The following is a 13,348-nucleotide window of genomic DNA, read 5'->3' on the forward strand; positions in this document are numbered from 1 at the left end:
TGCTTACGTCTCTCGTTCTCCTCGGCGCTGTCCGAGCTCTCCTCCCTCGTCTGGATCCCCATGGGGCTGGAAGAAGAGCTGGAGTACTCCGAAGAGCTGCCCTCGCGGGGCAGGGGGTGGGCTGGCTGATCCACATCCACTCGCAGCTCTGCAGAGAAGGGGGGAGCGAGCAATCAGGGAACGCAGAGAGGAGGGGGAACACCTACCCGACGGGACCCAATTGCAACCGTCTCACCACACCATCTGACACGCAGGGATGCTCACGATTTACAGAGAGAAGCAGCGGCTGAGCAGCGCGACTCCGGAGGCGTAACGGTCGCTGACTAGTGCAGCCAGCCGTTCACACTGAAGCCGTGAAGAGGGAACTACTTTTTACTGCACTCCATATACACAGGAATCGGACTTTTTGACTGCTCCCTATTAAGCCGACAGCATTTTGGAAGATAAAGCTTACAACAGGCTGGTGAAAAAGCAGTATAGGAATGAGCTTGCTCTTGTGCAAGGACATACTCGGGCCCGAGAGCACAGCAGTGTCCTCTGCTCCTCTTTCTTACCTGCAGCATGGCTGCCACGAATGCTCTGGATAGGCCCCACGTGCGTAGTAGGGGGAACCCTTGCCACACCGCTGCTGGTAACTGAAGAAGGTGTTGCGGGGTTTAGGCACCGTTTCTCTGATTTTTCTCTATAGGGGGATGGAGAAACAAAAACTGGTTAAAGCATGACAACAGACAAATCAATTTCTGAATGAAACTGAAGCAGACAAAGCCCACTAAATAGTCCGCTAAAACGTTACGCTAATTTAAAATGGAAACATTTGGAAATGACATCAATCTTGACTCTAGCTTCTTGCCAGCAGTCACATTTGGACTGTTTGCCATCTGATTACAATACTCATGCTTTTATTTGTACAAGGGAAAACATCACCAAATGGTGACTGAATTCTATCACCCATTACGTCAGCGCGCCCCAGACCCAGCCACCCACACCAAAACCAAAGGGAAGCCAAACGGTCTCGTTTTGCAAACACCCTCAGGGAAAACTCAGACTGACGACAAAACCTGTCAATGGCTTCGATAAATGGGCATGGATTTGGATTTTTTAATTGCTTTTTAAGGAACTGCAGTAGCTTCAGAATAAACATTCTCCTCTAAGTGGAGATATAAAAACCAGGACAATCTGCTGCCTCAGTTTCCCCAAGGGCTGTTAATCCCGCACAGAGCGCTGGCCTCCTTTGTATCACCTCCACCACACAAAGCTGCGATCGTCCAGAGACCAGGGTTACCTGCACCAGCCCTGACCTTCAGAGGTTCGTCCCCACACAACCTGGAAGCCGAGATCCCGTACGGGTGTTCTCTCACCACCCGCACCCACCACCCGCACCCCAGCGCCGGCAGAGGCCTGCGCGGCTGCAGCTGCCACAGCCGGCTTGGGATGCCAAGGACGCTCTCGCTCCACCCGCGCTCACCGCAAGCCAAAAACTGTTTAGGTCTTAGGTCAAAAAAGTCCTGCTGGGCATCCTGACTCCGTGCGCATCACCTGAGCTTGCAGACCCTACAGCCCAGCCGCTTGCTGGCCAGGTTCCCTCCTGCCCCAGGAGCCTCAGGCGGGTGTTCAGCTCAAAGTCCGGACGGGCTTTGCACGGGCTTTGCACACCTGCTTTACAATACCCACTGCAGAAGTTAAAAAGAAGCCCCAAACCCTAAGCAACAGGATGGATCGTTTGTAAATGATTTAAACAATGGCCCCCCCGCCTCCGGAGAGGGACAGGTGAAAACAGGCTTTTGTGCTACAGCTTTTAAAACACAAATTCTTTTGGTTATCTTTGTCACACCCCTAACAGGCAACAGGAAAGCCGTAAGTACTAAATATTATCTCATAAGCCCCGGTTTCCAGAGCTTTTCAAAGCAACCAACATGACTGGAGAGGAAGGGAGATAAGCATTATCTGTATTTACGGGTGGGAATCCTGGTAGTTTACGGTCTGGAAAGCAAAGACCAGTGTAAAACTTGCACTAAATATCTTACGACCTTAAAAAGACAGTTTCTTCCTGCCACTTACTTCTCCAGCTCTAGCTGGGTCTTCAGCTTCTTCTTTGCTCCCATGGTGAGGGATTCAAACTTATTCAGATCTTCCTCAGTAAGACTCAGAAACTTGTAAAGAAAAAAATGTGTGCTTAGTTTTGCAGCCTGAAATGTTCTTATTTATGTCTTCAGTAACGATCATTTCCGAAAGGCAACTTTAAAGCCCTTTTTTAAACATAAGTTAATTCAAAGAAACTCTCTACTCTGGTTTTAAATTATAGAATTGGTGTAGAATAAAAGCGTGGGGGACTGGGATGGAAGAAAGAACATCTGCAGATTAAATTTAATTAGGTGTGTGCTTATATTCACTATTCAAAATAAAGATGAAGCAATCCGTGTACAAACTAAAATAGAACTTTGCGCTATAAATGAGTTTAAGGATCTGGTTCTCTGACAAAATCACTCTAGTTTTCCTAGTTGTGTCATTTAACACAGGCACCAATGTGCAGTCACCTCATCAGTTTAACTGGAAAATATAGTCCAAATTTAAATGTCATCATAAAATAGACATAGAGTATGAAAATAAAATATATAAATTTATAATAGAATGTGATGAAAATTAAAGCCAGCAAAGTATGCCTAATAATAATGCTTATTTAAAACACATTTGAATATGGACAGTTTTGCTACTTTGTTAAAGAAAAAAACCCACTATATATGTCCCCTCACAGAAGCAAGAAAATCACAGCAGAAGACTCCGGTAGCAGATGATAATTACGTACATACACCATGCTACAACCAGCACCAAGCCACCCCAGCTCAGGCCCGGCTCCACCTCAGCCCTCACTCCACTGGAGGGCGCTCCAGCCTAAGGGACAGGAGGAGGACACGAATTTCACAGACGGAGCTGGGTAAATCTGGGGAACTGTTCTGTTTAGGTAAAATCCAGCACACATCGGTATCATTCATGACTCTTACTATGCAAACACATACGCGGTTGTTTTTCCACAATAATTTCTGCAGAAAACAAAACCCCTCACATTCACTTGCAGACGCCAACGCTCACGTCGGAAGTCTCTGTGAAACTACTTTTTAAAATAAGGACAACCAAGTATTTTGGGAGAAAAATCGATCAAGAAGCAGAAATTAAAAACAAAAAAACCCACAAATTTTAGTTATCTCCTGCATATCAAAGGGATGAGCAGGGAGCCAAAGCACAGCCCTAAGACAGCGTGCAAGTTGGATCTTCAAGCATCCGGTGAAGAACCCCGGAATAGGTGGCAGCTGTTGAACAGCCCAGGCCTGGACACAACACAGATCGAAAATAGGAAGAAGGTGTTCATCAGAATATTACTGCTTCAACAGAGTGCAAACCTTCACAGCATTTGCCAACCACTTCTACAACTCTCAGTGCAGACGTTTGGAGCCTCACTCCCCGCACTAGAGAATATAAAGGTAATTTGACAGCCGGCTCCCCTTTCGTCTTCTGCTGCCCTACCTTCTCCATAGTGAGCTGTTTGAAGACAGGGTAGTATTTGTGCAACCGCAGTTTCCTGAGCCAGTCTAAGATCCCGTTTTGCTCCTGTGTCTGAGGGGTCTGTGGACTGGAAGACATCAACATGGGCGAAGCAGAGGTGTCCACCTGGGTGCGATAGGCCAGCGCCGAGCCGGTGCCTCCCGCGTGGGAACAGTGGGGTAGTGCAACGGGAGCAGCCGCCGAGTGCTGAACGTGGTTCTGAGAAGACTGAATGCCAGCCACTCCACATATAGGTCTGCAAAATAGTAACGGGATTTGGTTTAGCACATTGAATCGGCGTCACCCAGAGTTCAGCTGCTACGGCCACGCAAAACTACCACTTCCAGGACCTCTGGCAAAACCTGCACTGCTCGAGCCAAGTCACAGATTTGTACCCACACTCTTCAACAGCACAATAAAACCAGTGCAGCCTATGGCAAATAGAAAGCCTTACCTGCAGCTTAAGCAGAGGTTTCTTCTATAATCACAGATAATATACCTTCCACTACCTCTCTGTGATTTAAAAAAAGGTTTCGAGAGAATGGCCATGGCTCGGCTCTGCATTATTAAAAAGAAGCCCAAATATAATCCCGTGGAAATATTTTTACACGCAGAAGTGGCAGAAAAACCCACAATACCCACTCCTTGGAGGGTTCTGGTTTTTGCTGGAGAAAATGAAAATAGCCTCTTAAGAGAATGAGTTCTGAGCTTGTTAAAACCTAACAAAAGTGAAGAGAATTTCTTCCCTTCTTTTCCCCAGGCTGACTTGTACCTCCCTTGGAAGAGATTCCCTTCTTCCTCTGAAAGGAAACCCCCTGCTGTACAAGGAAACATTCCAATATGCGGCAGAGAGAAAAAAACCCTTTCAGAGATGCTCTAGTCTCCCTGGGCTCACAAAGACTTCTACTGGGGATAACCAGACCTGTGCTTCCACTTCAGATCGTCATCATTCCTTTCAAGTATGTGATGGAGACCATCACGACCGAAGCAATAAGCAGCGGCTCACAAAGAAATCATCCGTCTCCACAGCTCAACACTGCAGTGTTGATGCCAAGGAGCAGTTACAGCTTTAAAGATTTCGAGAAGCGCTGCTTAGCAGGGGTGTTCCTAGGTATTACTGAAACCATCTGAGCTCACCTCCCGTATAACGCTGGTCAAAAGGTTTCCTGAAATCCTTCCCTGAAAGCACATATTTCTTAGGCCAAGAGAGCCACTGCTGCTTTCATGACCACCAACGCCGAGAGATTGTGTCACAACGCTTTTGGTCCGATGGTAATTTCATTTTATACACTTTATTTTTGAAGCTGACATTGAATTCTACCTTCCAGTTCCAGTACTTATGTTATATTTTGACTTGCAAACTGTTACCTACATTTCGTTGTCTTTGCGATCCACTCACTGTAAAGCTTCTCTTCAAGCAGTCACCCCTACTGAGCTCTGGCAGTTATTGTTGTAAGATGTGTTTTCTTAAGGCATCCAAAGAATGAACAAACGACAACACGAGGAATGCTCGTACCTTACGCTAACATTCTCACCATCTGTTTGGTTTGGGCAGACCACACACTAAGGCCAGAACTCCTTGAAATCTTCTACAGATGAATATGAAAGCACAGACTCAAATAAATCCCCAAGGGGAGACAGATAAATGACCTGTGTAACGGGGTTCTACAACTAACCAGAACAAACGTAAACAAAATAAATAATTCACCTTCCAGACGTTCCCAGCGTAGCTCCTACTTTATAAAGGGAGGGGTTGCCAGGATCTGAAAAACAGGGAACAGAAGTTACAAAGGGCATCAGTTTATGAAACGTACATCAGTATAACGAATTCATTTGTGAACCTTACTTAAACTTACTTGAATTCTGAAGCTGCTGTGAAGGAGATGAAGTGCTGAAGAACTTTCTAACGTGGTCGTTTTTCACCACATGGGAAGGTAACGGTGCCAAATACCTGCATGTTCACCAAAAGCAAAGAAACCCCCCCATTCTGTTATCTGTGATTTGCAGCTGTCTATGCAATCATGATTGTAGACTGTACATGAAATTTTGAAATTGAATTTGAAATTTTGAAACTACAACATAGAAGACCTTTTAAATTAGTAACGCCATGCAATGCTGAATAAAAGTAGACTTGAAACGCATGGATATTCTTGCCCTTCCTACTACTTCAACACCCGTTACCACTGTGTGGCTTCCACTCTGTCCAGTGTTTCAGTAAAGGAGCTTAATTTAGGAACACTGAACACTTGTCAGGCAGAAACTGTTCCCATATAAACTTGAAAACTTCCTTTCAAATTCATGAACCTGAAGACCACAAAATACAGATGTATCTGTTATTTAATATTCTCCTCTTCGAGATCAACAGCAGAGTCTGGCAGCATAGGGAAAAAGACTGTAAAACTTGTGTCACATTTTCCCTGGGATTGCTGTGCCTCTTTTTGGGGAAAAAATTGCAATCTCCTAAAGCTTTGTAACGTCACGTTCTACCAACATGACTAAACTTCTCGTTGTCATGCAAATTCAACTGCCTTTTGCCAAATCTTCAATGGATCTGAAAACGTGTAGAAAATTGTTTAAAAAAGAGAGCGTTTTGACCGTATCTTTGGCATTTTAAATAAGTCTTTGAGTAAAAAATTATTCAACTATACACACAGACGTGCTTTCCACTTTGAAAAACCAGTTTATTTCTGAATTTTTCAAGTATGTAGCCCTTAACAGAGCTGCATATTTCTCTGCTTCAAAGATACAACTGCTGCTGTGTACATGCAGATTGCTGTTCCATTAACCTAGATTTGTAGAGACTGTTGCTAGCTGAACAGCAGCAGCAGCACCGCACGCTCCCTCCCACCCTCCCCGAGCCTCGGCAATAGGCTGTGATCCTCAGAGCACAGAAAGGACTGTGGGAAACGTTAACGCTGTCTGCCACGAAAAATAACCTAGGCAAGCACCTGCTGGCTCACCCTGTGGAAAAACAATATCCGCCGTGGCTCTGCCAGCGGGGGACAAAACTCTGCCTTGACTTAGGGAAAACAGGTGGTTAGCAGCAGCTCTGACTAAAGTTAATTACTGTTTTTAGAGACAACTGATGTGACCTGCCACAGACGATGGTTTTTCAAACGGTGTTTTAGATTAGGTAACGGCCAGGTGATTTCTGATCATGTCAGGAGGTGCTACCTAAGGCTTCAAAATTTTCTTAGCTGTTAATGGCTTCCAAAAATTTAACGGCTGTAATATATACAGAACTACCTACCTACCTTCTTTAAATTAAAGTAAAATAAACACCATGACAACCTAAAACAACCGATTCAATAAAAAGCTGCGAAAGGGCGGGGGGGTGAGGGAATTCCCCACAACCCATCCCTCAGCACAGAAGGACAACCACTTGGGCAACTATTTTTTCCTGAGCTTTAGGGGTTTTTTAAAAGCAGTTTTGGCTCTTTCTGAGCCCAAACCAAGCTTCTGCAAAGCCAACGATCCTCTATTTGTTCTTCACAAGGAACGAGGAAATGTCAGTTCTCCAGGAAGCTTAACACGGAGTATTACTACCATCTGGGTGTCTGAAGAAAGAATTCCCGAGAAGTTCCTATGCACTGGAATTAGCAGAACATCAAGAAATAATGCTTAGGACCAGGCTCTAATTTCTCAAATGCAATTTAGAGTATGAACATAACATTTCTATTTCCCATTTCTTTCTTCCACTCAGTGAAAAAAAACAAGTGTCAAGATAAAAAAACCACCACCACAAAAATCTCAGCATACCTAAGGTCCGATTCCAGGTCCATGTGGTTCCGTTCTAGGTAAAATGAATCTGGACCAGCTAGGCAAGGAATGAATTTCTCCAAGTTTTCTTCTGGATACAGCTGAGATAGCTAAAGGTGGAGGATATTACAAATAATAAATGAAAAGAAGACTTGTTACTCATATGAGATTGAAGGCACAGCAATTTATAAGTCAAACTTTTAATGAAATTCAATCCATTATCTCAGCACATTTTGAAAAATGTCATTGAACAAAATTACATACATGGACAAAACATCTCCCTGTTTTCAACGTATTTTTCATATCGCCTTTACCTTCGAAATAAATTCAGTCACTTCAGTGGAAGATTTGGTTACCAATGTCACTGAAGAATCAGACCACAGGACCTTAGGAAGCAAAAAGCATTCAGTTTAGTAACTAATAGTCCGGGATTTAGGTTTGGTTCCAAAACATCAGTAATGGGTATCAAATGACTGCAAGGAAGTTTGTAACGCGTGTCATCAAGAAGGAAAAACTTCTTTTGTGCACAAGTAACTATTACTCAGTTCTCCCTTGCTGCCTGATTGTCGCTGTTGTTATACTTAACAACTATTCTGAACGCTTAAAAAAGCACTTCATAGTTTACACAGCCATTGCACGCTGCAGACATCCAGTATTAAGCAACAGACTACTAAGTAATGGAAATTTTTTCTTCTTCTTACTGTTAAAGAAAACAGCTGGTTTGTAGAATGTGATGTACACTATGAACAACTCCCCACAGCACACCAGTGCCTATTTATAATTAATCAACTCCATCTGCCGCACAAAGTTGAAGATGGCAGCAGATCGCCCCGCCGCAGAAAAAGGCAAAACCTTAGGAACGAAACCTGCGGTTCCTGCTCCAGCTGCGCTCTCTGGACACCATCTTGTACGTGCCCTAGCAAAAGGCAATAGTTCAGTCTCTCTTCCCATGCGCCTGCTGCATGAAGTCATCACATTCTTAGATACAGAGGCATTTATTGGTTGGTAAGTGATTGGTTTAACCGAGCCAGAAGTCAGGATTTCTTGGCAGGAAGAATATCGGCATGAGACTGGCCAAATATCAGTCCCTTTGGATCCACACGAAGCGTAAGCACCTGGAGCTTCCGCACGTCTGGAGGGAAGCAGCTGGGTTTCTGTGCTGCAGAACCAGGAGGCCACCTTCCCCCGTGACACCAGTTTCAATGACAACTGGAAACATACACAAAGTTTTTCCAGCCATCAGCAGGCTGCCAAAAAGACTGGTGAGAGGAGAGGATTTCAAAATACATTACATAATGGAGGAATTTCCTCTCTGCAGAGCTGTTACACAAAAAGTAAGGGGAAGGGAAAAAAAAAAAAGAAGAAAGAAAATTTAAGCAGTTTCTGGTTTTACAAAGCCTGTGGGGGTTTTTGTTTGTTTTTTTTAAAGCTCGTGATGAATTAATACTTTTTTCGATTCATGAGAGATTTCAGAAAATATAGGAGAAATTTCTCTCTCTTTCCAGTTTTGTAATAACCCAACATTTGTTATGACTTACGTTTTGCTAACTTGTTAGAATTTTCAATAATTATAAAACAATAATGTGAGCCATAAATGCAGGGAACAACAGCATTGCCAAGCGATGCTGAAAACACTGAACTGCTCGCTCTATTGACCTGCTACTCCCAAGCTACTAAACTAAACATTTAATAGTTGGGTTTTAACCCAGCAAACAGCAATTTCTTAGCTCAGCTAAACTATGTGTTGCTCTTTCAGTTATAAGCCATCAAGTGTGATACTGGTAAGAGTAATTCTGGCATTTACAGAAAAAATTCTAATAGGAAAAGATGTTTCACAAGACACTAATACATAACTGGAGTCCAGACAACTGATGCTTCATAAAGATTTTTAAAACCCGTTGAAAAAATCCTTTCTTCTATCAGCGACATTTGGAACAACTGCAGGATTCAGAAAATTCAGAACAATATCCATGAACCAAGTCACGCAGAGGTTAACGCTGTCCACAGCGCGAGACGATGCTGAACTGACACTCTATCCTAGGTGGCAGTTCTAAAGAAAAACTGGGTTTTTTTGGTAAAAGTTGTAGAATTGAAATTCTACTGTCCGTTTTCTTTCGGGTTCTCCTTTTCTCACCGACTGTTTGGCTCTGTTGCCTCATTAAGCAAACCAAAGACGTTTTCTGGGCTCTGCAGTCTGAGTTTTGGACACGTCGCTCCAGCTCGATGGGAGAACAGCAGTTTGTCATTCTTTCTCGCCAGCACCCAGAATCCAGTCTCCGCTGTTAACCCAAGGCTTCACCGCGTGAAGTCCGCCCTCCGCAGAAATTGTGAGCAACGACCGAACCTCCACACGCTGCGTAAAACCGGGCGGAAGCCACTTCTCCTAGCAGCTTGTGGCTAACCACTCTCATTCCAAAGAAACTATTCTCACTTCCAGTTTGAATTAGTCTGGCTTCAATTTTCAGGCAACAGTTCCTGTTATGCCTTTTTCTGCTACATTAACGCCCCCTTTGCCATAAACTACTTTCTTCCCTTTGAAAACACTTTTACAGGATACGGAACGTCATCTTGCAGTCACATTCTGTAAGTCTCTTACTACATGGCATTTTCCTCAAGACTTGACTTATTTCCATAGTTATTTTCTGTACTCTCCAACGCCCCTTTTAAACCAGCCACGCCTGAAGCACCCGCCAGTCTCACACCCCCCCCGGCGCTGAATGCAAAGACAAGCGACCATCCGACCGCTTTTCCCAGATGTGCAGCAGCGCCCTGAGAGCTGAAATTCTCATTTGTCCAGCTGCAGACTTCAAATCTTTCTAGCTTCTGCATTCCAGCATACACATAACCCCTCTGGAAGTGGGGCACGATATTTTCCCCTACATACATACCTTGCCACAACTTGCTGCATTAGAGTGAGCATTTATTTTTGTTTGTGTCCCACTTACCAGACGATCTCTGCATCATCCATAAAAGTTCATCGACAGCCATGTATGACTACTTCCAAATCCTTGATTAAAAATGTGACTACCAGCTGTCCTAAAGGAGCTCCACTAGACCAGTTTCTGGGATTCAACAGTAAAGTTTCAGAATTTCTTTCACTCCTCCTTCAGTAATATCCTCCCTTCTTTCTTAGTAAAAAAACCCCCGATCACCAAAACTTACCTCAAAGGAATATTCAATATTTCTTTCATTCTTCTTGTGTGCCAGTCCCTTTAATTCCACTTTTTCAACACTCACTGTGAAAAAGCAGAGAGATAAGAAGAATGAGGAGGACATCCCGAAACGCGTGCAGAAGCGCGGACTCTCTGGCAGTGCCAGGACTTGCTCCGAGCGCACCCGACGCCTTGCGGCAGCGCTTCGGGCGCCCAGCTCGGGCTGGCCTCGCGCAGCAGATGGCAGGGCTGACACCTCTGCTCCGTCACGCTTTCAATTCCAGCCTCAGCGAGGTTTCGTTTCCCAAACAGCGCCCTAAAGGCAAAGTTCTTCATTTCCTCACGGCCTTATCGTACCACGCCTCGGTGTAATAACAGAACGCTACACAAACACGCAGGGATTTATCTCAGTCACATCAAGTAGCAAATGCCATCCCTCCGAGGGAGAACTGGCACGCAGAGAAACATGTTTTCTGGGGCTGATTTTGCAAGGAGTTTAGGGTGGGTTTATTGCTGCGTTGACATCAGGACTCCTCCTTGACCGCAGTTGCATGGAAAACTTCAGCCTCAGTTACTTTGAGTAAGTTGTAAGTAAAACCAGGATCTTACTGTGGAAAGGGTTGAGTAACGGTACAGGTCACTACTTCCATCTCTACGTATGATATGCAGCCTCTAAAGACACAATCTTACACATCAGATATTTGAGATGCTAAATTCTTGGGGACTCTCATTTCCCAATACACACAGATCAGAAATTCCTCCATGCTAAACTTTATGAAGATTATTTTACTGACTTTCTACTTCTCTTACAAATTTCTCCTGCCGTTTGACTGCATGGGGACATATACACAGAATTCTTCTTACAGAAAGCCAATTTACATTGGCTTAAAAATTCAGAAGCAATTATACTAAAAGGAAGCCACTAGAATTATACCTCAAAACAACCCGAGCTTGAAGAGCTGCCTGCTGTGTACACTGCGCTTTCACCTAGCAGTTCTAACAAGCAAAACCCAGAGCCCTACTATTTTATGTCTGGGGAATTGGAATTTACAAGATGTTTACCTGTTTTCAAGAGTATTTCTACACTGTATTACCCATAAGACTCCAACCTACGTTTACCAGGTGTAAGTTCCTCATAAGGGAACCGCCTGACGAAACAGCTGCAGTGCAGAAGTCACAGCGACATTCCACCAGGCAAACTGTTTCATCAGCCTCACACCTCCCTGTCCGCCCCAGGGGGACTCCAGCCACAGCCACCCTATCGCCTCTCTCCAGCTTGACTTTCCTCTACCTTGAAACAAGCATGACCTGAAGTCTTCATCCCAGTCATTTAAAAAGGTCTTGTTGGGTCCTGTTCATTCCAAACTCGACGACCTAGCTCTCGGCTGGTTGAAAGCTCCTCTTGGAGTCTTCTTCATTTGCAGTTGGAATTTTTAGAACTGGCAAGGTTCAAATCGATCTACAGATGTTCCTGCCTGTCTCAAATACAGAATCAACACTGCTTTTATGATCATCTCAACCATTCCTTCTCCATGCAATTCCCAATTACAATAAAGTAAATCCCTGAGCTTATAAATAATGTCAATTCATTACTTACTACTTTCTCCTGCGTATCATGCTTTTTGTAGATACTTGCTCCTCTTATTTTTCAGTGGATTCCTCTTATGCTTCTGAAATTACTTTACAGTACTACTGTGCTGTTACACCGCATGCTGAGCACCACAGGAAGAAATCTTCTGCATGCCAGATATCGATGAGCTCTCTGCACAGTACGCAGCGGCACGAAGATTTAAACATGCACATGGTTCAGAGGGTTTCTTGCCATTTTAAGAAAAATCTACCTCAGTACACTTATTTAAGAGAATTCAGGGCACCCTTAATTGCGATCACAGTTAAAATATACTGAATATTGGCTGGAATTGTCCTTCAGAACCATAATTAGCAAGAACTTGTAAAGTGGATATTGAGAGGGGGTATCGCCATACTCTTGGTGGAACAGCTGAAGGATGAGCCAACGGCTTGTAGAAGGCCTGGTGTCAACTGCTGCACATCTGCTTTCAGAGCAGGACAAAGCAAGCCAGAAAGGCACCGCAAGTGTTACTGCACATCTGTCATTTAGCGCAGATCCAGTGTCACCTTTCTGAAACTGTTCTTATAATTTCTACAGTAATGCCACCTCTTCTACCTATTCATTCTTCCTCTACAGTAATTCAAGCAAAATAGGATTACTTATTAATACAAAATAAAGCTATTTCTGTTTTACTGTGTGGGTTAATAACAAACTTCAAATCGCCTCGTGGATTGGGTTGTAGTGACAGTTGCGTGACCTTTTCATGGTAAAGTTCTGGACTTGTCCAGTTAATAGAATCTGCTGCAGCGAATTTATCCTCTGGAAAATGATTGCATTTAACAAAGTGAACCATTAAGTAGATGTTTCTGCACTGACTGCAGTGATCCTAAACTGAATCTTGTAACGTTAGGTCTGTTCTGGAGATGAAATACAATTCACTGAGCAGCAGCAATACGCTTCTAGGGACAACTGACTGGGTCATTTTTTAATGCTATACAAAGTGCTGCGGTAATTTTCTCCCAACTAATGCTGTGAAAAATAACGTCTGTCTAAAAAATCCTGGAGTTCTTGTTTAATTTGTCGAGGTTTATGTTTCTGTTATGTGGCCTCTCACATACTCTTTGTATTATTTAACTTGTGGTTGGTTTTATTACAATAACCTGCCATGAAGCTGAACTTTGTTCAGAGCAATCAATCATACCAAACTCAGGAAGAAAAAAGTGCCATCTACCAAGAAGGTGTGAGTGGATATTAAATTTGCCATCTAACAAATTATAAAGGAAAAAAAATTTTTTTAAACTATATTTACTCTCAAAAGCACAGGAAATTG

The 13,348-nt window shown here is 43.6% G+C and overlaps 1 protein-coding gene across 1 annotated transcript in view; it reads right to left on the reverse strand.

Annotated features, from left to right (window-relative positions):
• Nucleotides 1-13,348, reverse strand: part of ZCCHC14 (zinc finger CCHC-type containing 14) — a 52,562-nt gene that overhangs the window by 4,060 nt on the left and 35,154 nt on the right. Inside the window, exons 3-11 of the mRNA XM_075433688.1 lie at nucleotides 10,459-10,532; nucleotides 7,611-7,682; nucleotides 7,297-7,406; nucleotides 5,394-5,488; nucleotides 5,246-5,300; nucleotides 3,520-3,793; nucleotides 2,059-2,150; nucleotides 555-682; nucleotides 8-148 (exon numbers count right to left, since the gene is read on the reverse strand). Coding sequence (XP_075289803.1) covers nucleotides 8-148; nucleotides 555-682; nucleotides 2,059-2,150; nucleotides 3,520-3,793; nucleotides 5,246-5,300; nucleotides 5,394-5,488; nucleotides 7,297-7,406; nucleotides 7,611-7,682; nucleotides 10,459-10,532 — 1,041 coding nt within the window. The remainder of the gene's footprint in view (nucleotides 1-7; nucleotides 149-554; nucleotides 683-2,058; nucleotides 2,151-3,519; nucleotides 3,794-5,245; nucleotides 5,301-5,393; nucleotides 5,489-7,296; nucleotides 7,407-7,610; nucleotides 7,683-10,458; nucleotides 10,533-13,348) is intronic.

This window comes from Opisthocomus hoazin, chromosome 12 (assembly GCF_030867145.1).
Source record: "Opisthocomus hoazin isolate bOpiHoa1 chromosome 12, bOpiHoa1.hap1, whole genome shotgun sequence".
Classification (NCBI taxonomy): domain Eukaryota; kingdom Metazoa; phylum Chordata; class Aves; order Opisthocomiformes; family Opisthocomidae; genus Opisthocomus; species Opisthocomus hoazin.